Raw genomic sequence first — 24,970 nt, 5'->3', positions numbered from 1 at the left:
ATGAGTTAAATGGTATCATCAAATATTAAATAAAACGGTGTTATTTAATTTAAAAAAATACCATCAATTTATTAGGAAGACAATTTGCTATTTTTTTTATATTTTGCCAAACTCGTTCTACATAAGTATATACTATCATACTTATATTCAATTTTGGCAAAAGTTCTATTATTTTGGTTGTGCTGTTTCCCTCAAGTTTCTGTTTAGACACATTTGGCAATTATGACGGTCACAAAGATAAATCAAGAATCATTAATCATCAACGTTCAATTACAAAATAAGTAGAAATACACTAAATTAAGTGGCTCGTAGACCAACAAATTCTGTGTCTAGCGCGATGAGACACTCGCGCATAGTGATTTATATGCATCGACACAGTGCTTAAACTGTTCTTGAGCAGCGGCCTGTGAAATCAAGAATCCTTGTCATCATCTAATAATAATACGTATACAGATGAAATAGCAAAAGTAAAGCGGACGGGAGATGAAAATTTAGTTACTCGTGAAGACGGTTGATGCCTGTCGGGATGCCACTTCAAAGCAGACGACCGAAATCTGCATAACAACAGACAACTCTCACAATTTCAAGCCAACACAACATGCTTGAGAAATGTGACAATTGAAGTGCTTACGCAGTTTTGACATCTTCGATTTTCAGAGGACCAGTTTCTGGCAAACCAAGGATTTTCCGATCAGCGTATGTCACGCTTTTAGCTGCATGTTCGCTGAATCTACTGTTACTCTGGTTGGAGTATTCTGTCCACTCGGATCTCTGCTCCCGGCATCTGAAGTTCCAGCTTGAGCCGTCTCTTCCGAAAGCAGCAAAAAATGCTTTTGCAGGGTCGTCATCACAATCATCGAACGTGTTTTCTCTCTGATGCTTCCCTAAATATAGAAACAAGTAAATGAATTAGACGATTGTTTACTCAGTAATCTATAGACATATTTAGGAAGAAAATTCTAATATAATCAGTTGCATTACAAGAATGTAAAGAATATCTTTATATCACTTCGGAAAAAGATTAAACCTCTCATATTTTAGCACATTTTGAAAGAAAATTCAAATAGAAGAACTGCGAGGTGAAACTTACGTTTCAACTTTCTTTGAGCAGCTCTCTTAGAATGATGAGCAGCCTTTATTCGAGATTTCTTGTTTAATCGATCTGCATAGTCTCCCGCTACCTTTGAAAATGAGAGAATTATAAAAAAAAGGACCGGAAACTATAATTGCATATGAGGCCAGCCATGTATGTATCCAGATATATGCGAATGAGAAATGCAGACCTGGTATCTTGATGTTGAGCACCCCCCATTATAGAGAATACTTTTAAGATCTTTCTTAGTTGTGTTGGGCCGTTTCTGCCGTACTGTATATCTTATATAAGTCTGAAAAGAAAGAGCAGTAAAGTAGTATATGTTAATACATGAAAAAAATACTTGTTAGCTGATAAAAGGCATCCGTCAGTCGTCCAAACGAAGGAATGAGACTTCCCCTGACATTGACAGGATGAATTTAAGTTAGATATGATGCTGAGGTTAGCGTTGTAGAGAAACCTCCGGTATCCAGCAAAGTGTCAGCAATTATGAAGGAGGTGGTTGGAAAAGATGGAAATGCACTTTAATTACACAAGTGCCAGGAAAAACATTAAAACTGTCCGTCTCTAAATGCGTCATTATCTTTACTACTCCCCCCACTACGAAGATATCAAGCTACGGGTAATGGTTTGTAAGATGAAACTTTGTGAGCTGTTGACAGAGAGAACTTAGAACAAGAGCAGGTTTTACATTCATGCATACGGTAATGATAATGAAGCATCAAACTGTCAGAAAGACTAGGCCTTCCATAATCTGCAAAGGATGCTCTGTTGGATAAATCCAGAAGAAAAAAGTTTTCAAATTGAAATTCTATTTAGAAAAATACTTGAACTTGTAGGAGCTAGAACGAGCATATCAAGACTCTTTTCCACTTGAATACACACACACACACACATAAGAGAGCTGGGATTAGGATTTAGGCATGGTAAATTGATGATTAGTTATAGTCGTAAATGAAAAACTTCACAGACAAGGGTGGTGATGGTCACATCATGGTCATTAGAAAGTATAAATCAAACATGCTAACAAATGATACAGCGCGGTGTAGGTGGATTTATGTAGACGGCCTTATATAAGACGCATTACAAAATGTTTTGACTGAATGCAATATCTTTAACAAGAAATGGGATAGAACTTCTCTACCTTTGATTGGTCTTCATCTCTTGTTACACCCTGCAACACATTCCAATTATCAAAACACAGCATTTCAGTATATAAATCTATGACAGCTAGAACTAGCAAATAATCACATAAATGAAAAGGCAAGAACATTTCATTGAAATCACAACGTTACAGACCATTTCCAGGAAGAAGAAAAACACAAATTGTGATCTGAAGGATGATGGTTGAGAAAATCAGGACAAACACTCTGCTTCAAATATATTTGAGCCCTAATTTATTCAAACATAATTAAGCCCTAAATCTACCCAAAGTATCCAACAGAAGCAATAAATTCAGAAAAATAGGAGTTAAAAAAGAGTAAGCATATGCTAATGAAGCCAAACTTAACTAAAACAAAAGCCCAGAAGGAGAAATGAAGAATCTTACAGCGGAATGAAATGAAGCCAAATGTGTTGCTGCCGCAGCTAATCTCGTCGATTGAGTAAAGGTGTTGCTGAGAATCAACAGGCTTCGCCATCTCTGTAAAATTTGCATGATAAAAATCTTTCGAATGCTGATTAAATAACAAATTAGCAACACGAATTCGATGAATTCCGCAATTGAAATTGATAGCTACGTAGTTTGATTTCCATTTGGCTGCTTCGGTTGTGCGAGAATCGCTTTTTTACTTATTTTCTAGTAAAAATTAAGAATATCAAGACAGAATTTATACTAGTACTCCATCTTATAAAAATCTAATCTTGAATTTTGCTTTCTCAGCAAGTTTTTCTATTTTAATTTGATTATTGTACACCGTCCGTGCAATCGGTTAAAATTTACTTACAACTTTTTTTAGGGCTATTTTTTTTATTAAACAAATTTAAATTTAAAGGCCGCGTTATTGACGGATTCCACCGCATATATGCAGCCCCATACTCCATAAACCCAACTGATTCCACCGCATGTCGCGCCATACTCCAAAAGCCCAAGGTTTATTTTTTTAGGAAATTCAATTCCACAAATGTTACCTCGGTCAACAGTGTCTAAGGTCCTTACTGCTATGCAAAAGGCTCCATGTAGGGCTATTAATTATTAATATTATGATTGTAGTTGAATTACGGATTTTCTATAGTGGACAATTCTGACAAAATCGAATCATATGTAGCTCGATCGATAATCTAAATAATGTTGTTCGCACTACGTTTAAACCTCAGTCAAATAAATACAGGGTTGAGCGTTCAGTGCCCAAATTTGTCAATTTGAAATTCATCATCTTCTTCGATTTGGTAAATCTCAAAACTATAAAAAATCATGATTTTTAGGATCAAATTTTGAATTCGTGAAATATTACAGAATTCTACAATAATATTAGTCATAAAACCATTTTTATTTGTAATTAACAATATTGAACTAATTAATGACACATTAATACATAAAGTCATAAAGAGTACTCGAGATTAGCTTGATAAGCTTGTTCCATGATTGCTGAAGAAATTAGCCGCAACTCATAAACCAAAAGACATTATCCTAAGATTAAGGAAGGTAGGCAGTCCACCCAACAAACCAACATTCATAAGACTCGGTAATTATTTAGTCCATCAAACCGAACATGAGCACTAAGCAATTAGTGCAGAAGAAGAAACAGATTCCTAACGAAGGCATCCATGTAAGATTCCTCAAACCCTTGTCCCAACAACTCCCTCAACTTGGCATGATTCTCCCTCACTTCCCTCCCATCTCCCATCACCAACCTCACCGCCTCCGCCACCCCTTCCTTGGTCAACACTCCATCTCCATCTCTCTCAACCTCAGCTCCCCCGCCGCCACTCTCGCATTGATCACCTGATCCCCCGCATGCGGCGCCGCCACCATCACACACTCACTCACCATCGCCTCCGACAACGACCCCCACCCGCAGGGATGCTTCAAGATCAACTGCTGCTGCACCCAATCATCCACCACCACACCTTAACTCTCTCCCACCCTTTCCGGCAGAGCTTCCTCCGCCGTCTCCGCCCCCAGCGGCGGCTTCAGCGCCGCCAGAAACGGGAGCCCTGTCCGCTCCAGACCAAGGACCACTTCTTGAAACTGATCCTTTGTTAATCTAGCTTCACTGCCGAATGCACAGTACACAACGGATTTCGTTTCAAACTGATCCAACCATTCCCTCCATTTATGGTCTAGTCGTGGCGAAGGTTCTGGTACGACAAAACCGGCTAGATTAACCGGTTTCTTGAACCTCGTCTCGAGAAAATTGCAGTATGGCCCCTCGATCTCCCGACAAGATCGGAATCCTAATCTGTCACATTTTTCGAAACACGTCAGCATCCTCTGCACGAATGTGGTGGCGCCGTCGTATTCCCTGCGTCCGCCACCAGAAAAAAATGTTGATAGAGGCTCAACCAGTTTTATAATTAAGGCCAAATAGTCGCTAATATCACGAACTTAGTGTACTTTCTGCAAAGTTAAAAATAGTCAATAATATCGTAAATTATTATGAATTGTGTCAGTTTCACGATCAAGTCTTATGTGTGGTTTTGAAACCCGCGTGACACAATAATTTTAGCAACCAATATTAAAGTTAATTTATGGAGCACATGCCTGCTGTTGTTCACTTGAAGAAGAGCACGTGCCTCGTGCGCGTGGAGCTTGATCGCCGAGGGTGGGAACCCGGCCGGGGGCTCCAAGAAGGCCTCGGTCGAGGGCTCGTCGCGGATCATGTACGCCACCGCAGCCGGGCTGATGGTGCAGTAGTGAACAGACTTCACCTTGTAGCGCCGCGCTAAGGCAGGGAGCCACGGGGTGAAGTCGAAGAAGATGAACTCGGGTTTGAGTTCGTCGAGCAGCTGCTCGATGGCAGGCTGCGTGAGGTCCATCGCGCGCCTCAGGAGGCTGTGGAGATGGAACGGGACGTCGGCGGTGGTCTGGGCGCCGTGAGGCAGGCCTTGGAGATGGGGGATGGTGAGAGGGAGGAAGGTTATGAGATGAGGGTGGAGATTGAATTGTTGTAATTTTGGTAGGGTTTTGGGAGGGAGGAGGAAGAAGATTTTGTGGCCTCTTTCTGCTAGTTTGTTGGAGATGTGAAGGAATGAGGTGAGATGCCCCATTGCCAGCCATGGATACATGATGATTTTCAAGCTTTCCATTTCTTTTTGTATCATGGAAATAGTTTGAAACCATTATATAAGTTTGAATTGGTAGACATGCATGACAAGATGGTAACAGAATTCATGTCTGAAATTGGTTAGTTTCATAAGTTTTTACGAAAGAGTCTGCTTGTCTGACCCAAAAAGGCAAAGGTTGGAACAAGAACTGTGAATCCACAATATCTTTTAAACCATGTGAACATATATTGAAGAAAATGCATTGGAAAGGTGGAAAGAGGTTGGGTAGTTACAGGTTGTCAGGCTTGAACAAATTCTCCCTACAAAGTTGCACAAGAAGTGCAATTAGTATTTTCACCATAACAAAGACAAAATGAACCAACTCATTTGTATGTGTCATCAGTAATCCCTATCAACATAACTTGACCATTCAGGAAAAAAAAAATATAAGGTGAAAACAACTTCACCACTTTGCCTGGAGAGTGGAGGCCAGAGTGAACAAAGAGCAATTATATATACTTTGGATATAAAGCCTATTCTTTTTTCCCAGAACCATCATCATGTATGTAGTACCCATTGATATCTTCCACAAGATAATCAATCCCTGCACCTGGTGTAGCCGCCAACGAGTTCGAACCAGAGTGAATTCTTGCACTTCCCTCCTTTGCAGTGCCCTTCCCCCTTCCTTTGACAACACGTTGCTTCTCATTTGGGACCTCAGCACTCAGCCTTCCCATCTGCTTTTGCAGATCAGCAAGAGAATCGTTGCCCAACTTCCCTTTCGGACTCTTCTTGGCATCAGCACGCTTGACTTCCAGTCTGTATAACGCAAACGCGTTATACTTGTTGATCTCATATTCATAAAGGTGCCACTCAAAATTCTCCATCGGCTGAGGATCCATGTAGTACGATTTCTTCAACCCTCCAAATTCATTGATCACTTGTTTCCGGGACTCATGCCAACCCCTCCCATTGTAATCTGGAAGTGACCGTTGCTTCCTGTTACCACTCTCAAAGGCTCTGCGCGGCTTATCAAAAAACAGCCACTCCCTGATTGTTTCGCCATCCAGGACAGTGAGATCAAAGAGCTCTGCCCAACAGTACAAGTAAAACATTCATATATGTAATAAACATAAACACAAAGAGGGTACACGATCAAAACAACCCACTTACCAGGTGCATTCCAAGGTGATTTTGCTGTAGCAGCACCCTCACATTCAGGAATACCTACATCTTTTCCTTGTGCCTTTGAACCAAGAGCAGCAAAAAGTAGATTGTCCTTTAAGCCAATGCCTCTCGGTCGTACAACAGGAGGACTACCAGGATAGCCTTCACTAGGTGCAAGCCCAGCATGATAGATACTGCAATAGTCATCAGACTTTTGACACCATTCTAACCCCAATGCTGGTCTGGTGCAATCCCAAAGGGCACACTTTGGCCCTAAGAAAGCAGAAGGTGGGGGGCTGATATTTGGCAGATACCCAGGAATCTGAGGCATAACACCCTCCCCGGTGAACCCGGTGCCATCAAAGCCTATTATATACTGTTGTTCGAAATCCTGGTGAAAATCAAATGAATGATATTCTAGCTGTGAAGGAACATTCATATTATTCATTTCCATGTTAACTCCCACGGCAGTATTTTTGCATTGCTCCTCCAACTGGAAGCCTTGTTCTTCAGGGCCATTGGGGACATCAAAATTCTGCAAGAAAGAACAAACAAGTTGGGATGAGAAGGACAGCCAGTTCACCATAAGGGAAAGTTGAAGAAAAATCACAGCAACTCAGGGCACAGGTGCATCTTAGGTGTATTTTACTCCAAATTACAAAAAAAATCATTGAGACTAAATATTATTACAAAGGCATCAGAACCAAACATCTAACACCAAAAATATAACAGTTATTTGCTAACCTCTTGAGAAGTATATTGATCCACAGCCTTCTGTGCATCAGGATCCGGTTTCGGTGCAGCTAACACACTGGTAGCATCATCTTCCTCCTCACAAAGCTGCAGCAGCCGGTAAATATCCGTTGAAATACCCAGGCTTCCCCCCTGTACAATAATCGTCCATCAATTCAAACTCAAAGTTCTCAATTATTGTAGGGGTGATGGATGCATATATTTAATCATTTGCATGATAAACAACCAAGACGGCAAGACCACATTTAAATTGTTCTGCATATACACCATATTTGGAGGATGAAAAGCAGAAGAAAGAACCTTCTTAATACTTACCAACACAAACCATGGTATGCTAATCAGAAGGCCAAAGTTTATGTGACAATATACATGATATCCAAATGCACATAAAAGCAGAAAATTGAAAGAATCAATAAAGGGATCGATATGGATCGCCATATGCCATCCCAAGTACTACAAAGAAAGAAATGCATAACTTACTATCCTCAAGGTGGCATGATTCGAACTCAGCTGTCCAAATCCAGGATATATATATATCACAGAGCTCAAAAGGAGATGATTTCACGGAATGACGATGCATGTATAACCATAAATGATAAATCTAGGCCAGCTTGCCAAGGAATACCTGCTGGAGAGAAGAAGCTGGGGATGACTCACTAAGCTCGGATTTCCACTCACGAAGTATCTGGCTAACTTGCTCTTCAAGCATGGCCACATCAACCGAACGGCTCTCCTTCCTAGCTGATTGGAGATCACTAAAGACCCCCTGCAGATCATCCACCCGATTCTTCGCCTTGTCCTTGAAGAGCTGGTGTGATGCACCGCTCTTGGAACCCTTCCCCATCCAAGTAATACTACCAGAAAATGTCAGCAGCAGTCTGAAGACGTCACTAACGGATCAGAACAAGTATAAAGATCCATCCAGATAAACTAGTAAAAGTGAAGGCAAAATCCCCAACCCCATCTCAGCAAATCAAAATTCTGTACATTTCAATTCTAACAACGAACAATTTAAACAAGCAAACCACAAAATTCTCTACCTACACGATATAGAAGAATCAAATTGCAAATCAGATCACAAAAATTAGGGCGGTAATGTTCAACTCTTGAAGGGGTACCCAATTTAGATTAAAAAGGGCAGCCAGCAATGAACAAAAACCGAAGCCACAAACCCTAAATTGCACGCCAATCACGCAATGGTACCGAGAAAACTAGCGAAATTGAGAAACACAAAAGGTAAGACTTGGATCTTGGAAAATCTTATGCACAAAAGTAAAGCAAAATATGCCATACAGCTAAAAGGGCATCCCTTGTGAAGCACCATAATGTAAACCTGCCTATGTGCGTGTGTGTCGGATAGATAGAGAGAGAGAGAAGAGAGGGGTCGAATTTACCGGTTCGAAGTGGAGAGAGAGAAGAGTGGGCTCCTTCGTAAATCGTAATGACTGAATCGAAGATGGTGAAATTCAGAGTAATGTTTTTATTTTCCTCTTTTATACCTTTGATTTTTTGTTTTATGGAATTTTTTGTTAAATTCACTGCATATTTGTGATAGATTGCAATGCCATAGCCCATACCTTCCGAATTTATCTCTTTATTTTATTTACCATTATTGTAAATTCAACTTTCGTCATTTTAAAATCACTCAGTTAATATTAAATTACTTATTGATTAAATCTGATATTGCAATTAATCAAATGCTTTATTAAATTATTGATGTATTCTGATTTTGCAATTATCCTAAACTTAGATTATAATATAACTTGATAATTTTTTTTATATACATCTATAGAACGTCAATAAATATTTTATATAGATCTATTGAACGTCAATATAAACAACATATTGTAGACAGTAAATAACCATTGTGATATATACTGAATAAATAATTTTATTTGTTAAATTAGAGTTTTATATTAAAATAAATGAGATGGAAGAGATGAAACAATATAGAAAGAATATAACAAATGAAAGTGTTTAATTTAGTACTACTATAAATAATTTAGTAAAGTATATCGTTTTTTTGGTTGATGTTCGATTAGAGTATATGACATCGTTTTGGTTAAGGTTTGATAGAGTATATGACATCAGTAATTTGGTAATTTACAATAGATTTTGAAGTCGCAAAAATCTCAGAATTCACAAACTATGCGATCAATATAAAGCGTAGATTCACTATCAGAATTTGACAAAGGTTTATGAACTAAGAGACATACAAGAGAATTTCATGGGATAGATATTTTTTGAATCATATGGTTCAATGCACCATATGATCTTTCAAACAACAAAGCACCTTCAAAAGGCTTTTTATCCTGTTTTACACATCAAATATCACTAAGCAAATGAATGGAATCACATTCCATCATCAACACTAAACAAGATCAATTCTTCAAATATTTTTCAAGATTCCTTCAACTAAAAACCCATGCCAAAAATATGACAACAAATTGATTTATCTTATTTTTTTACATCTTTCTTTTAAAAAATGGGTAAAAGAATAGGATGAGGTGAATCAGGGTCAAGCTGATTCATCCAATGCTAGATTAATTATTAGTGATTCCAGCAGATCAAGCTGCAGGTGTTGGCCTGGCTTCTTCAGCTTGAGCCTGCCTGAAGTTAAACACTCCGGCAAGGCCTCGTGCGTTGGCCATTTTCTCGATCTCTGCTAGCTTTTGCTTCAGAAGCTCTACCTCCTGAGCTAACTCTTCATCCCGTTGTCTCATTCCCTGGAAACCGTTCAGTTTTGAATTTTGTGTCGGCAGCAACTCCGGGTTTAGTCCAATTAACAGAAACTCAATGCACATATAATGGATGCAAACTCAGGTAGGGTATAAAGAAGCTATAAGTTGAAGTAATTTACCTCCATTTCCTGCCTGCGAATTTCCTCCTTTTTTGCTTCTGATCGAGCACTTCTCTGTACCTCGAAAAACAAAGCAGCCACTGCCACCTGATCACGTAATTTGGAACATCATCAGAAAACAAGAATGAGTCAGGTAGTATGAATTATTGCCTTTTAAAAAGATGGGTACAAAGCTAGTCATGAGGTAGAAACTGAAAATGTTTTTCAATTCCAGAGTTATCAAAATAATGAAACTAGTACTCTGAAACTACAGTAAGGGAATGTAGAGAAGAGTCATTTGTAGTGAATGGCTTCTTGCCAGTATAAATCATTTACACTACGAACAATTTTGCAATTTACCAATCTTTGGAGATTTTTGAGGTACTATATATCCACTCAAATAAGGCCACCAGCACTGATTTCATAGAAGAAGTTCAACCGGTAACTCCTTTGAATGAGTAAAAGTTTCTAGAGCATGACTCAATCCATTTACAATTTAGAAAGGAAAAAGACCTTTTTTCCAAAGCATGACTCAATCCATTTACTTACTTGATAGAATATCAAGTCAGTAGAACATCAAATATTAAGAGCTAAAAAGGATACAGCTCCAAATATGACAAAGGGTGCTTCATGCTAAAGGGATTTGGTGGTTTTCCGTGGAAATCAAGAATTTCACGACTTGACCAAGTAAATACAGGCTGGAAATCAAAATGTTACAGGCAATATCAGTGGCAAATATGTGTTCTTTTTATAGTAGTTTTCATGAACAAGTCTGTTACAGTTGAATTACCAAATGTTCTTGCACGGTCGGGGGATGTTACAGTTGAATTACGAAATGTTCATGTCCCAACATAACAAAGAAGTGCAATAATTCAAGAAAATTCAACACAAAAAGTAGCTGAAGGAAACTTGAAGCAGGAAGAAAAATACCGAGAAGACAAAAAGTTCCCCCATGAGATCAACTGCAGCTTGAACAGCCTTTTCTTCATTCAGAGGTCGGATTTCCACATCTGTTGCATGACCATATATGCGCCTTTGCATGGTTGTTGTGATCCTGTGATTAGCCTGGTTCAAGCAAGAAATGGAATAAGGCAGTTAAAAATCAGTGATGGTCAAACACATCGGGCAACTGCCAAACCAATCAGTGCTAGCTTGCTAAGATAGGTCAACTACTAGAGAGATTCAAGACTATAATTCAACAGATACAAGAGATCACAAAGAAGGAAATTTGGAAAAAAGGCGAAACCAAAAGAGAAGATGATATGAGCGAAACAAAAGTCACAAGATTACACATCCCATAATATCACTGAGAAAATACATAAAGTTAAGGAATTAAAAACCTACACCAATCTGATGCAACAACTAAGGTATCCAGCATAAGAATACCACTGACGAGCCAAGTGACGTCTGTTAAAGAAAATTTTACAGATTCCTAGAGCTAAACGAAAACCACATTACAATAGGAATATGAACATCAAAGAGACACAGCTCTGCCTCATTCAATCCTCAGTGATCAATGCACCAATAAATCCAAACAATATAGCTGGAATAAATTGCTCTATACAGAAACTGATAACTAGATATCATCATATCAATTTCATATAATTCCACATCTTAATTAAAAAAAAATGAGCTAAACCTTAAAATGACGGCTCAATAAAGTTTTCATAACACACTACTCAGATTGCACCAAATCAATCCCCTCATTACAATCACATTCCACTCCTTTTCACTTTCATAGAGGCATTAAATATGCAGGATAAATGTAAAGGCTCCCAGCAATGACCTAAAAAATTCTAAATCATGGGGTTTAGAGGTCAAATCACCTAATGCCAAAAAATCGAATCAAGGCAGAAGTCTTAATCAATAGAGAAACAAAATCTCAAAATTAGACAAACGATTTCACCCTCGATTTCAATCGACGTATAAGTAAAGAAGGATCAATTTGAACAAAATCAGAAATCCCAGAAGGAAGAATGTAGAATACCTGAGCTACGCTAACTATCATATTTCTGAATTTGGGGTGAATCCCAGCCTGCTTCTTGAGTCTAGCGGCAATGGGTTTGCTCAGAGTTTTTAGGGCAAGCGTTCCTAGCTTCAATAGAGGGAGCATTACTACTGATCGCTATTCCTCACGAAAACAGAACTCCAGCCTTTTTGAGTTTATAACAACATAAACAGAATCTAAATCTTCTGGATATATTGACGGAGGGGAAATGGTTGACTGGTTCAGAGTTTCTAGAAAAGCAAGGCAATAATGAGAAATTCAAGCTAGAGTGAGGAAGATTGCAGAGCAATGGCAAAGATGGCGATGCTCTCGAAACGCGTTTTTACTTTTCTACTATTATAAATCGTTGTTTGTTATAGAACGATTATTTGTGTAATATTCGAAAATACAGACACATTCAAACTTTTCTGTTCTTTTTTATTAAATACAGTGCTTAATGCTTATAAAATTCTACCAAGCTAGTACTTATTTGTTTGTGAATTTCAGCTAACACTTCATATAAGGTGGAGTTGCAATTTTCTTAAAATTAATTTTAAGTAGAAACAAAACACTATATTCGTGGAGAATCATCAACTAAATAATAGGTAGACGAAGCTCATCCCCTAAAAATAGAAGTAAAAAAAAAAACCAATGGTGGTAGTTCCTAAATAAGGATTTACCATCATTTTCCAACCGAATCTAGATCCTATTCTTGTCTATATTTCTCCTCCGAATCCTTGAGTTTCAAGTTTTGTTTTGATCAACCGCACACAGATGGCCACCACCATGCTAGGCTGGCTCATATCCTAGTCTTTGGCAGATGCTAAAACATCCAAAGACTGTGCGATTGCGATTGCGATTTCGATTTCTTGTCCACATTTGCTCGTGTTTCTCCGTCCATGGCGGCTGGGGATGTATACCTCCGCACCAACCGTTTCGAGGTGAAGCTTGAAGGCATCACCTTCAAGAAGAAGGTCTTCGAATCTTTATGTGAAATCGACTTCCTTTTCCCCGAGGGAAAGACGTGGGATCAGCCCCCGGTTGTCGGCCTCGATGTCATGCCCCACCCCCGCGACCCGTCCATCATCCTTCTCTTCCTCAACTTTGGCGTCGGTTGCGTCATCCTCCGCTTCTCCGCCGGGGAATCACTCCCCGCCCCCATCCACAGGTTCTCAAACACCTCTTATATTTTTATTAAATTTTGTTAAATTCTAGTTTATCTCATAACTTTAAAAAATCAACTGATTGTTTCTCAATCATAACATGGTAAAAAAAATTGGTCACTTCCTTGCAATGTATTGTTTATATTGTTTCAACCAAATCATAGTATTATTTTCTTCACGACTAAACAACATCGTTTAGCTCATTATGACATCAACATCTAATTTCACGGGTGTTATATCAGATTCAGTTTTATCTAAAAATTACATATGTGATAATTGCAAAGAAATCCAAACTTTATGTTTTTCTGCCTAATTTTTAAAGTTGTGAGATCGACCAAAATTTGATTAAAGCAATTCACCCCGTTATATAATATTTGACTGAAAATTGAATAATTGGACCAGGTTCCTCGCCGACAAACGGATCCGCTTCGTCGGCTTCGGCATCACCGAGAAAATCGAGCTCCTCCCCTTCAACAAATTAGGTCTCAAAAGGGCGAAAATCGACATCGGCCACATCGCGGCTAGGGTTTACAAGGACCCGAAATACAAGCGGTACGATCTCGGCGACCTCGCCCGCAAGGTCGTCGGGATCAAGAGGATGACCGGGCTCACCGACTCCGCCTCCTTTGACCGCCACGCGCAGATCAAGCGCGTCATCTGCCAGTTGTTCGTCACCAGCCTCGTGGCCACGCGAATGTTCGACAAAAAGCGGATCATCAACAAAGAGAAGAAAACCACTTCCTCTTTCCTAAAAAATCTCAATTCTCTACAACTCCTCGCCGAGGGATGGTTAAAGCTCCCCGGGAGAAAAAAGCGCCAAACCGGAGACGAGGACGACATTGAAATCCGGGCCCGGATGGAGGATCTCCTCGGCAGCAAGCGCCGAGAGGATCCTTTCCCCGACTACCTTGCGGAGGTCAACGACTTTGACCTCCCGAGCGGGGACGATTCGCCGATATTCAAATTCGACGGAGACTCCCCAAGGTCTTCGTCGGGAGGAGACAACGAGAAAAGCGGGAACTCTAGCGACGACGAGGACGATGAGTCATCATCGTCGTCGGGAGGCGGGACGAAGAAGCCTATCAAGGGGATCTTGAAGTGTCCGTCGACGACGTTGAATCGGAGCGGGTCGTGTCGATCGCCCGGGGTGTTAACACCGTTGTCGCCGTCGCCAGCGCCGTCGCCGCTGAGTGAGAAACTGAGAAGGGCGAACTCGAAAGGGTGCAATGTAAAGTTTAATATGTAATAGGTGGGCAGTTGAGTGATTACTGCATTAGCTGTTAGGGATATTTACTCAAATGTGAACAATAGGATATTCTGAAAGGCGTGAACAACACTTTCAGATCAAATCAATTTGGCGGTTCTACCAATATTTGATCGGATACAATTCAGGTTTAAAAGTTTCGTATGTTGATTCTGCGATCACCACTTTGAACCGAAAATGATCAATAAGAAGAGGCCTGAAATGAAACGTCGCGTCTTTTCACAAAACGTTGCGTCTCTTCGTTTCTTAATCGATTTTAACTGTTTTTCCAAAGGGTTTAAAAATTACAAATTAGTCCTTCGACTATCAGAAATTATATTTCTGGATGAATTTTCTATACAGCTCGACCCCAGCTATTGGACCCCGCCAGGGGCTGCCGCCCCATGGACCACGCTACTCGGGGGCGCTGTCCCCCGAACCCCTTCTAATCATAATGAATTCAAACAAGCGTGCACTCCACACTTTCCAAACTTGTATGATGTCTCATTATAAAAATATTGATCAATCAAGTTAATCCAATTACACTAAAATAACCAACAATCCTCCCCTATTTTAGTGCAATCCTTGATTAACTAAAAACAAGTCATCTCAAAATTCAAACTTTTGCATAAATGAAATATCGTAACGATTTAATTGCACATTAGTACATTACACATTCCATACATTCGAATACCCAGGGTGTCTCTAAGGATTGAACCCTGGGAACTCACATTGAATACATGAAAATAATGTACACAAAAGTTTACATACAAATATTTTCTATCTTGACACTATATTTACTAGCATATGTCCTTATCCTTCATAAACATGTCGAAACCAAGTCCTAGTTTCTTGAAGCGACTAATCTTCATGCTTATATAGGTAGTTCTTTTATTCTTGCACCTACATATGCAATTTTTCAAAAGAACTATTAAGAATATATACATTCAACCTCTTTAACTTGTACGTCTGAACACATACCTTGTGATGATTCTTCAATGTGTTCCAATCTCTAAACATTAAGCCTTCCACATTGAATTCAACATCTAGTATCATACTAAATGGGAATTGGGTATCTTAATATCAGAGATTTATAGTGGACTTTAATCTCATCCCTATAGCCGACTTGTGCACAAGATCTCTACTTAACCCTTTGGTTAAATGATCGGCTAAATTGTTATGAGTTCTCACAAACTCCACAGATATCACTCCATCCGTAATAAGTTCACGAATCATGCTATGTCTAACACCTAAGTGTCTTGACTTTCCATTATACACTTGACTATATGCCTTAGCCAAGGTAGCTGCACTATCACATCTGATAGATATAGGTGATATCGGTTTAGGCTATAATGGAATTTCATAAATTAAATTTTTTAGTCATTCAGCCTCTTTACCAGCTGCTGCTAATGCCACAAACTCGGATTTCATTGTTGAATTAGTGATACAAGTTTGTTTCTTTGATGCCCAACATATAGCACCACCTCCAAGACGGAATACCCAACCACTTATGGAAGAATGAACTTCCATATTGATAATTTAACTTGCATCTGAATATCCTTCAAGAACAGAAGGAAATCCAGAATAAGACAAACTATAATCCATGGTTCCTTTTAAGTATCTAAATACTCGATTCATTGCTTGCCAATGAATTAAACTTGGATTGTGAGTATATCGACTCAATTTTTCAACTGCAAAGGCTATATCGGGTTTAGTACTAATCATAGCATACATGAGTGATCCAATAGCCTTTGAATATTCAAGCTGATTCACAACAACTCCTTTATTAGGCACAAGTTTTGCACTACGATAAAAAAGAGTCTTAACTGGAGAACAATCTTTGAAATTAAATTTTTCCAACACCTTCTCAATATAATGTGATTGAGAAATGGAAACTTCTTGTTCTCCATGTGTGATCTTAATTAATAAGAATCACATCAGTCTTCCCCATGTCTTTCATCTCAAACTTAGATGACAAAAATTCATTTGTTTTATCAACTTGATCTTGGTCAGTACCAAAGATCAACATGTCATCTATAGGCAAATGATCACCCATTTACCAGTAGTATCAAATTTGCTATAAACACACTTATCTGCTTGATTTAATACAAAACCATTAGACAACACCACGTCATCAAACTTTTGATGTCATTGCTTGGGGGCTGGCTTTAGTCCATAAAGAGATTTTACCAATTTACATACCTTATGTTCATTACCAGGCATGACAAAGCCTTCTGGTTGTTTCATGTAAATCTCTTCATCTAATTCACCATTCAAAAAGGCAGTCTTAACATCCATCTGGTGAATTATAAGATTATGTATAGCAGCAAGTGCTAACAATAATCTAATGGTGGAAATCCTAGCAATAGGAGCATAAGTATCAAAGAAATCAATTCCTTCCTTTTGTCTAAATCCTTGGATAACCAATCTGGCTTTATATTTGTCTATGCTTCTATCCACCTTCATCTTCGTTTTGAAGATCCATTTACAATCCAAAGGTTCACACCCAGATGGTAAATCAGTCAGTTTCCAAGTATTATTTTGGATTATAGAATCCATCTCATCTTGGATTGCCTCTTTTCAAAATGCAGCATCCCTCGATGCCATAGCTTCTTTGTAGGTCCTTGGATCATCACCAATATTAAAACAATATTGATATTGAAAGTTAATTTCATTCCTTGATCCTTCTACCAAGTACAATTGGAAATCATCACCAAAAGACTTAGCTTTTCTTGCTCTACCACTTCTCCTAGCCTCATGAGGTGTATTAGTCACTTTGTTAGTTACATCACAGTTACTAGAACTTGCAATCATGCCTCCAAGTTTAGGTAAAGACTCCTCATTGCCAAAATCAGCATCTTTTGACTCAATAATAGAGTGTACGGATAATTAGTCATTAGGTTCTATGACATAGAACCTATAGCAAACAGAATTTTCAGGATAGCCAAGAAATACACAATCAATACCTCTTTGACCTATGGTTTTAATTTTAGGGTCAGTTAGTCTTACCACAGCCCGACAACCCCAAACTCTGAGATAACTCAGTTTTGGTGGTTTCTTATGCCAAAGTTCATAAGGGGTTATCTTGTTCCTTTTATTAGGAACTCTGTTCAATAAATAACAGGCTGTTAACATAACCTCACCTCAAAATCCTTCACTTAGGCCAGAATAGCACAACATTGAAATAACCATTTCTTTCAATGTTTTATTCTTTCTTTCTGCTACACCATTTTGTTGTGGTGTATATGGAGCAGTGGTCTGATGTACTATACCTGTAGATTCGAAATATGCTGGATCATAATACTCACATCCCCTATCAGTGCGAAGAACTTTAATCTTCACACCATGATGGAGCTCTACACTTTCTTTGAAGATTTTAAATTTATCAAGAGCTTCATCTTTTGAATGGCATAGATAGACATTGCAATATCTAGAAGCATCATCAATAAAAGTAACTACATACTTTTTATTACCAAGTGATGGAGTCGAATGAAAGTCACACAAATCACTGTGTATAAGTTCTAATACCTTAGTATCTTTACTGATATGTTTATTGAAAGGTAGTCGAGTAATCTTAGTTAACATGCAAGTTTTACACCTTTCAACATTCAATTCAAAAGCTGGTATTAAACTCATTTTCGACATATCTTTCAATCTCTTGTAATGTACATGACCTAATCTAGCATGCCATAATTCTGATTTGCTAACATGATTACTAGAACTAGTAGAAGTCATGCAAACAGAATTTTCAACAAAAGAAACATCTAGATTCAACTTAAACATACCACAAAGATAACCGAATCCAATAAAAGTACCATGTCTTGATAGAATGTATTTGTCACTTTCTAAAACTTGTTTATATCCACAATTATTTAATACAAACCAGATACTAAGTTTTTACAAATTCCAGGTACATACACAACATTTTCTAAAACTAAAGAGTTTCCTTTAATTGGTTCAGTTGCAACATTGCCCATCTTCTATGAAGATCCATCTTCAATTGGTTTGAAATCTTTGAACCATTGACGATCCTTGCACACATGACATGTTGCACCCGAATCAACCCACCATGAGAGATCATCATCCTGCACATAAAGTGCTTAAGAAATTATTGATGCATAATAGTTCTCTACAGAATGATCATTAGGTACAGAAAACGAACCTGGTTGTTTTCCCGGATCCTTGGATCCACTTGTACCAACCTCGTTCTTTCATTTACTTACACCGTTTCCAGACTTGCAATCCCTCTTGAAGTGCCCGGATTTACCGCACTTCCAGTACATCAGTTTAGGCTTCTTATTCCCAGCCTTACTATTGTTTCCTTGAAACTTTCATTTCCCTTGAAATGTTCATTTCTCTTTAACAGACTTGGAGGATTCACCCTCTTCCACCATGTTCACAGAAGAACCAACCATTGTTTTATCATTACCAACAGAGCCTTTTTCCATATCACGTATGGACTGTTCGATTTAGAAGTCACTTCCAAGTTCGACCAGATTCAACTCTTCCATCTTATGTTTCAGATTATTTTTAAAATCTTTCCAGGAGGATGGCAGTTTATATATAATGCTAGAAACAGAAATGGATTCATCCATTTTCATATCATATTGGGAAAACTGTCCCAATATCCTCTACAATTTGTTGTATTGTTCCATGACAGGCCTCGAATTCACCATTTTATAGTTAATAAAATTCCCAACAAGAAATTTCTTGCTAGAGGCATCTTCTGCCATATATTTGGCTTCGAGGGAATCTCACAACTCTTTAGCAGACTCTATGTTTTGATACACATCAAATAAGGAATCAGACATACCGTTTAAGATGTGACCACGACATATGTAGTCGTCGTTCTCCCACTTCATCCGCCTCCTTGTTTGTTCCAGAGTTTCATTTTCAACAACCTCGGGCATGGGAGTACTCAGGACATACACGACATTTAGATTCGTCAACATGAAATGCATCTTCTTTTGCCAGCGTCTGAAATCCTGGCCAGCAAACTTGTCCAACTTCGCGAAACCTTTCGTTGCTTCCTTCGTCGTTTCCTTGTTCAACATCTTCAGAGAATTGATTTGATCTTTGTTAGGGATATTTACTCAAATGTGAACAATAGGATATTCTGAAAGGCGTGAACAACACTTTCAGATCAAATCAATTTGGCGGTTCTACCAATATTTGATCGGATACAATTCAGGTTTAGAAGTTTCGTATGTTGGTTCTGCGATCACCACTTTGAACCGAAAATGATCAATAAGTCGCGTCTTTTCACGAAACGTTGCGTCTCTTCGTTTCTTAATCGATTTTAACTGTTTTTCCAAAGGGTTTCGAAAATTGTAAATTAGTCCTTCGACTATCAGAAATTATATTTCCGGATGAATTTTCTATACAGCTTGACCCCAGCCAGGGGCTGCGGCCCCTTGGACCCCGCTACTCGGGGGCGCTGCCCCCGAACCCCCGTCTAATCATAATGAATTCAAACAAGTGTGCACTCCGCACTTTCCAAACTTGTATGATGTCTCATTATAACAATATTGATAAATCAAGTTAATTCAATTACACTAAAATAACCAACATTAGCCATGAGTTTTTTGGTTTAAATTAGGGTAGAGTGTATTGGTGCATGCTTTATCCTTTTCTTTTCTTTAGTGAGAAGACAGATTAATGTATCTACCTAAGACAAAGTTTAGTAACGTGTATATTCATTTTGTATACGTTTATAATCATATACTATTAATTACTCAATTTTAATTTTTTTGTTAATTTTGTTGAAGTTAAAGATAAAAATGAACAAATTAAATCCAACTTTAAATTTAATTCATTTATGGAATTAATTATGTCAATAATATTTTCGGAAGTATTAAAATCGTACAACATGTACATAATGGTGGTGTTCGGTTTCCTAGATAAAATAATATCAAGATATAATCTAGGATTGAGTTGTGAGATTATTTTAGTCATATGAGGTTAGCTATAACTAATTATCTCATGATTATTCATCTAGGATTGAGTTGTGGGATTAAATCTAATGAACCAAACACACTATTAATTTAATCCCGGGATACAATCTTGCAAACCGAACACGCTAAATGTAAATTAAATAATACTCCGTATTTATATAGACTAAACGAAAAGTGTTCCTTATATAAAGTATGCAGCATAAATCAATTAATTAATTAGTTGTGCTGCATAGCATAAAGTAATTATTTACATAAACTATGTAGGTATATGCTATTACATAGTATAAATGTTAGGGATATTGACCCCTAAAATCACAAAACATTTTATAAGTTGTTTTTTTCCACAAATTTTAAACTTGACATATAATATCACGAACTTAAATAATTGTTAGTTTTTTTTTCCACCGGCGACACAATTAAGCTACATTTCATTTATTATTACATCACATAAGCCATATAAGGTTATCCATCTGTAACGTAGTTGAATTTTGTCGCTGGTGCAAAAATTCAACAACTATTTTAAGTTCATGTTGTTATACGTCAAGTTCAAACTTATATAGTAAAAAAAAATGAAAAGTTCAGTAATATTATATGACAATATCCCTAAACGTTAGGTTTACTCGTGTGTGATAAAAAATGTGAGGAAAAAATAAGTGGATGATATTTCAGGAAAATTAGAATTGAAGCTATAAGCCTACAAGATTGGAATTAGAGTATATATGGTTAAAATTATAATTTTTCTTAGTACTCCCCCGTCCCCAAAGAATATGGACTTTGAGTTTGGCACGAGTTTTAATGCAAAATTGGTAAAGTAAGAGAGATAGAGAGAAAAAGTAATTAAAGTATTGTTAGTAGGAAATTGGTCCCACCTTATTAGGGAGAAAAGGTTTTTTAGAATTGGAAATTATATATTCTTGTGGGTGGACTAAAAAGGAAAGAGTGCATATTTTTGTGGGACGGAGGGAGTATTTATTTTAAATAGAGACCTATAATAGCGAAGAAAATGGATTCTACTTATAGAATGACCTCATCAATTCCAAATTTCACTATTAATTGGGATGCTTTGTATAGAGGCCCATTATCTTCAAACTTGGCCCAAAGAAGTGAAGTAGTATAAAAATATCAACGTCCTTAACAATGATTATCTATTTTTAAACTTTATTTTTATCATTTTCAATTCACAAAAATCATGTTCTCTTCTGGCCTATAAACACTTCGATTATTCACAAACAATTTTTAAAATAAAAATAACAAGTCCGTAAATTTATTATTTGTGGTAACAATTTCATTTCTGTAGTACTAGGAGTACTTTTTTTACTTATGAACCTAGTAATCTAAATTACTCCTAATAACTGAGAACAGTCAATATAGCTACCTAAAAATAGTTGTGATTTTTGTTTCTTGAGTTGACTAGTTGTGAAGTTGTCATATCTTTCTCTGTCGTAACAATATCAGTACTGGAAAAGTACTACTTATAATAAATACAATTCTAGTTGTACAATTTACAACATCAGAATCTTAATTCTTTTAACTAACTCGGTAAGTTTAGAACTTTCCATCTCGGCGGCGAACTGTAAAAAAATCAACCGCTAAATTTAGTGTGAAGAAAATATCCAATTACATGTCTGCACTTATATACATGACCAAATTTTTTACCATGTACTCACTGAGAACGAAATCAAACTCTGTCGATTTTCTAACTGCACTTTTAAAATCTAAATGATACTCCTCACGTCCGTGAAATATTGTCCAGTTTTGTTTTTTATCCATTTTTTGTAAATAAACTCACTTTCCACTAACTCATTATACTCACATTTTATTATAAAACTAATATATAAATGTGAGACCTATATTCCACTAACTTTTTCTACTCACTTTTTTTCACATTTCTTAAACTCGTGCCGAGTCAAATTTGGACAATATTTTGCGAATGGAGGGAGTATAAGTATGCATATTCATAACATTTTGCGCCACTTAAAACTCTCCAAAATATCATTACTAAAACAAAATGCATGTCATTAATCATTAGACAAAGGGTGAATTGCCTGTAAAGTCATAAACTTTCAATATAGTTTGGTTTTTTTCGTGAACTTTAAATGTTGCATGAAAAGTCATGAACTTCACCGAACCGTGTAAATTTTCCATCCAACTCGACCCGATAGATTTCCGACACAAATTTATCCTACATGACGCGTCGGAGGCGTGATTTGGCGAATGACAAATTTAGGGTTCAATTCGAATTATTGAATTAATGCTACTTTTATGTTGAATTCAATTTGTGGAACTCGATTTGTATATTTATGACGATTTTTCTGTCGAATTCGATTTGTATGTTTTCTTTTGTTCTACTTATATTTTTGTGATAAGTTTAGGGTTAGAGATTGCAAAGATGGAAAAGAAATCATCAGAATTAGTGGAGTTTTGTCAAGTCACGCCTCCGGCGCGCAACATAGGATAAGTAATTGTGTCGTAAATCTATCGGGTCGGGTCAAATTGGAAGTTTATATAGTCCGATAAAGTTTATAACTTTTCATGCAACATTTAAAGTTGACGTGAAAAAACAAATTATTTTGAAAATTCATGACTTACAATTGATCCTTAGACAAAAGGACTAAAGAAGTGACAAATATAGCCATGTACGAAAAAAATGATTAATTAGATAATGGGGCCAATCTAAAAGTGTACAAAATAGCACCAGCTACACTATAGTTGTAGCCAATATGGTCAATGCTCCTCTGTTATAAACCAGGTTTTCAATTTTCGTGTCAAATCTGACATCACACATATAATCTCAGCTCCTTTAAAAAAAATTCAGAAAAAAAAATGAGGTGAATTTTCTGTTGGATAAATACATAATTCCGACAGTTTCACTATTTACATATTATTTGGGGGAAAATTCAACTCAAAATTGCCCTTTTAAGCAATTGGTAAGGTCGAGGTTGTCGTGCTTTTATCACTTTGGAAAATCTTAGGCCATCCAAATTCTATATCTCAATACCATATCATCTCTTAACTATTCATGATTGCACTACACTTTTTACACCATCTTTTAATTAAAAGACAGCATTTACAACCCTCCATCTCTTAACCATCTCATCCCTTAACTATTTATTCAATTTCATTTTTTATTTTTATTTCCAACAAATTCAATTAATATTTCATTGAAATATTAAATTAATACTAATAATTCATAAAATCATTAAAAACCACGAAAATCACAACATCCGAAAATACGAAAAATACATAATTGAAATCCTAATATTACAATTTATTGAAATCCGCATAATCATGGAAAGTGATGCTATAAAAAATTTGGGAGAAGAATAATGTTTTGAGATGAAGAATGTAGAGTGTTTGAGTAAGAACAGAGAGTTTTTTATGGTGGATAATTTGTGGGAATGATTTGATATTTATAGAAGTGATTTGGGGCTTAAAAATAGAAAAAAAGGCTAGTTTTTTTGGGGAAATTTATTTTTTTTTTCAATTTTTTCGAAATTTTTAAAAATAACAAAAAAAATATTTTTTTCAACGGATATAAATGACACTCACTCGCGGGCCGGCGAGTGGGAGTCACGGCCGCACGGGAGCTCGCCACGTGGCCAATGAGGGTGGCCGCATCGCTGGCTCGCCAACATGCTCTCGGCGGAGGGATACGGGATGAGACGGAGTGGCCGCATCGCTGGCTCGATGCTGTCTCGTCTCACCGAGACGAGACCGAGCTGGCAACGAGCTAGCGTTGTGGATGCCCTTAGGTCTATACCTATAAATATATATTTACTATTATGTCCATATGCATTTTCATTTTCGTAATTGTATAACTATGGAGATTGGAGATGTATTTTGCATAATAATTTAGATGAGTTTATAGTCTCAGGTGGCTTTTGCTCAATTTTCTCTTCTGTTTGATTCATGTATGTTATTATTGCGCAGGGATCATGCTAATCTTCTCTATATCATTGCGCAGGGGTCTTGCTAATCTTCTTTGTATCGTTCCAGTTTTATAAGATGTCCTCGAAGGGACGGATCTCTCTTCTAGTTGTTGGTGTGAAATGTGTATGCTTCATTGTCTTGTGATGTTAACTACTTTTGTGATAGGGCTAGAGAGTCGTGGATGATAGCAAATCGACAAAAGGACATTAGAAATGCTCGATATTTAGGATTTCGAAAGAAATGGGAGAAAAGATAGGGTAAGTGTTTCAGAAAAAAAAAATTATCATTCTATTTCAACACTTAGTAAAAAAAAGACAACATATGTCTATATGTTTCTAACATCTCATATATGTGATTCGACTCTCTTATGCGAATCGAAAAAGAACCGACAAAGAGAAGTCGTAAATGAGATTATAATCTAATCGGCTTGATTACAAGATATTTTAACTATTGTTTACTAAAATCAAAGGGCAAAGTTAAATTAAATAACTAAACATAATCACGAAATCTTTGAAAAGGGTTAACCTCGCGATGTGGAAAGTTTCTAGCCGTTGGGACGTTGGTTGCGCCGTAAGATGGTAGTGGGCTTGTGTGTGTTGTACTCGTATAAATTTGTTTGGCCGTTTGGTCTCGCT

At 37.3% G+C, this 24,970-nt stretch overlaps 4 protein-coding genes and 2 pseudogenes across 9 annotated transcripts; 1 reads left to right on the top strand and 5 right to left on the bottom strand.

Moving 5' to 3' along the window:
- Positions 1-220: 220 nt before the first annotated feature.
- LOC121775227 lies at positions 221-2,937 on the bottom strand. Of its 2 annotated transcripts, XM_042172265.1 has the most exons (7): positions 2,643-2,937; positions 2,238-2,267; positions 1,284-1,385; positions 1,091-1,181; positions 632-884; positions 500-554; positions 221-404 (listed from the first exon to the last, which is right to left on the bottom strand). In XM_042172265.1, the coding sequence occupies exons 1-7, from the start codon at positions 2,748-2,750 to the stop codon at positions 330-332; spliced, it is 714 nt and encodes a 237-aa protein (XP_042028199.1). In that variant the 5' UTR covers positions 2,751-2,937; the 3' UTR covers positions 221-329. The 2 variants fall into 2 exon arrangements, with proteins under 2 accessions (XP_042028199.1, XP_042028198.1); XM_042172264.1 differs by having other exon boundaries at positions 221-554.
- A 697-nt stretch (positions 2,938-3,634) lies between these two features.
- On the bottom strand, positions 3,635-5,393 carry LOC121775171 (annotated as a pseudogene).
- A 130-nt stretch (positions 5,394-5,523) lies between these two features.
- On the bottom strand, positions 5,524-8,714 carry LOC121775170 (transcription factor VOZ1-like). Of its 5 annotated transcripts, none has more exons than XM_042172178.1 (5): positions 8,614-8,714; positions 7,845-8,097; positions 7,211-7,351; positions 6,473-7,001; positions 5,524-6,389 (listed from the first exon to the last, which is right to left on the bottom strand). In XM_042172178.1, the coding sequence occupies exons 2-5, from the start codon at positions 8,061-8,063 to the stop codon at positions 5,833-5,835; spliced, it is 1,446 nt and encodes a 481-aa protein (XP_042028112.1). In that variant the 5' UTR covers positions 8,064-8,097; positions 8,614-8,714; the 3' UTR covers positions 5,524-5,832. The 5 variants fall into 5 exon arrangements, with proteins under 5 accessions (XP_042028112.1, XP_042028111.1, XP_042028110.1 ...); XM_042172177.1 differs by lacking the exon at positions 8,614-8,714 and adding an exon at positions 8,513-8,613; XM_042172176.1 differs by lacking the exon at positions 8,614-8,714 and adding an exon at positions 8,260-8,607.
- A 718-nt stretch (positions 8,715-9,432) lies between these two features.
- On the bottom strand, positions 9,433-12,380 carry LOC121773419 (OPA3-like protein). The gene is made up of 4 exons (XM_042170281.1): positions 12,046-12,380; positions 10,989-11,123; positions 10,080-10,166; positions 9,433-9,945 (listed from the first exon to the last, which is right to left on the bottom strand). The coding sequence occupies exons 1-4, from the start codon at positions 12,169-12,171 to the stop codon at positions 9,787-9,789; spliced, it is 507 nt and encodes a 168-aa protein (XP_042026215.1). The 5' UTR covers positions 12,172-12,380; the 3' UTR covers positions 9,433-9,786.
- Positions 12,381-12,820: 440 nt separating this feature from the next.
- On the top strand, positions 12,821-14,622 carry LOC121774132. The gene is made up of 2 exons (XM_042171049.1): positions 12,821-13,213; positions 13,611-14,622. Exons 1-2 carry the CDS (start codon positions 12,945-12,947, stop codon positions 14,452-14,454), a joined length of 1,113 nt encoding a protein of 370 aa, XP_042026983.1. The 5' UTR covers positions 12,821-12,944; the 3' UTR covers positions 14,455-14,622.
- Positions 14,623-24,334: 9,712 nt separating this feature from the next.
- LOC121775619 lies at positions 24,335-24,426 on the bottom strand (annotated as a pseudogene).
- Positions 24,427-24,970: the final 544 nt, after the last annotated feature.

The sequence above is a fragment of the Salvia splendens genome, chromosome 17 (assembly GCF_004379255.2).
Source record: "Salvia splendens isolate huo1 chromosome 17, SspV2, whole genome shotgun sequence".
Classification (NCBI taxonomy): domain Eukaryota; kingdom Viridiplantae; phylum Streptophyta; class Magnoliopsida; order Lamiales; family Lamiaceae; genus Salvia; species Salvia splendens.
Note: the sequence above shows the minus strand (reverse complement) of the source record. Positions and strands in the feature narration are given on the sequence as shown.

Excerpts from the sequence above, each read along its gene's own strand:
- LOC121773419 (XM_042170281.1), bottom strand. The coding sequence starts at position 12,171 with ATGCTCCCTCTATTGAAGCTAGGAACGCTTGCCCTAAAAACTCTGAGC. Across the intron at positions 11,124-12,045 it reads TGATAGTTAGCGTAGCTCAG|GCTAATCACAGGATCACAAC; the intron begins GTATTCTACATT and ends TGCTTGAACCAG. Across the intron at positions 10,167-10,988 it reads GGGAACTTTTTGTCTTCTCG|GTGGCAGTGGCTGCTTTGTT; the intron begins GTATTTTTCTTC and ends TTACGTGATCAG.
- LOC121775227 (XM_042172264.1), bottom strand. The coding sequence starts at position 2,750 with ATGCAAATTTTACAGAGATGGCGAAGCCTGTTGATTCTCAGCAACACC. Across the intron at positions 885-1,090 it reads TGCTCAAAGAAAGTTGAAAC|GGAAGCATCAGAGAGAAAAC; the intron begins GTAAGTTTCACC and ends TTCTATATTTAG. Across the intron at positions 555-631 it reads ATCGAAGATGTCAAAACTGC|ATTTCGGTCGTCTGCTTTGA; the intron begins GTAAGCACTTCA and ends GTTGTTATGCAG.
- LOC121775170 (XM_042172178.1), bottom strand. The coding sequence starts at position 8,063 with ATGGGGAAGGGTTCCAAGAGCGGTGCATCACACCAGCTCTTCAAGGAC. Across the intron at positions 7,352-7,844 it reads CAGCTTCTTCTCTCCAGCAG|GGGGGAAGCCTGGGTATTTC; the intron begins GTATTCCTTGGC and ends ATTATTGTACAG. Across the intron at positions 6,390-6,472 it reads ATCACCTTGGAATGCACCTG|AGCTCTTTGATCTCACTGTC; the intron begins GTAAGTGGGTTG and ends ACTGTTGGGCAG.
- LOC121774132 (XM_042171049.1), top strand. The coding sequence starts at position 12,945 with ATGGCGGCTGGGGATGTATACCTCCGCACCAACCGTTTCGAGGTGAAG. Across the intron at positions 13,214-13,610 it reads CTCCCCGCCCCCATCCACAG|GTTCCTCGCCGACAAACGGA; the intron begins GTTCTCAAACAC and ends TAATTGGACCAG.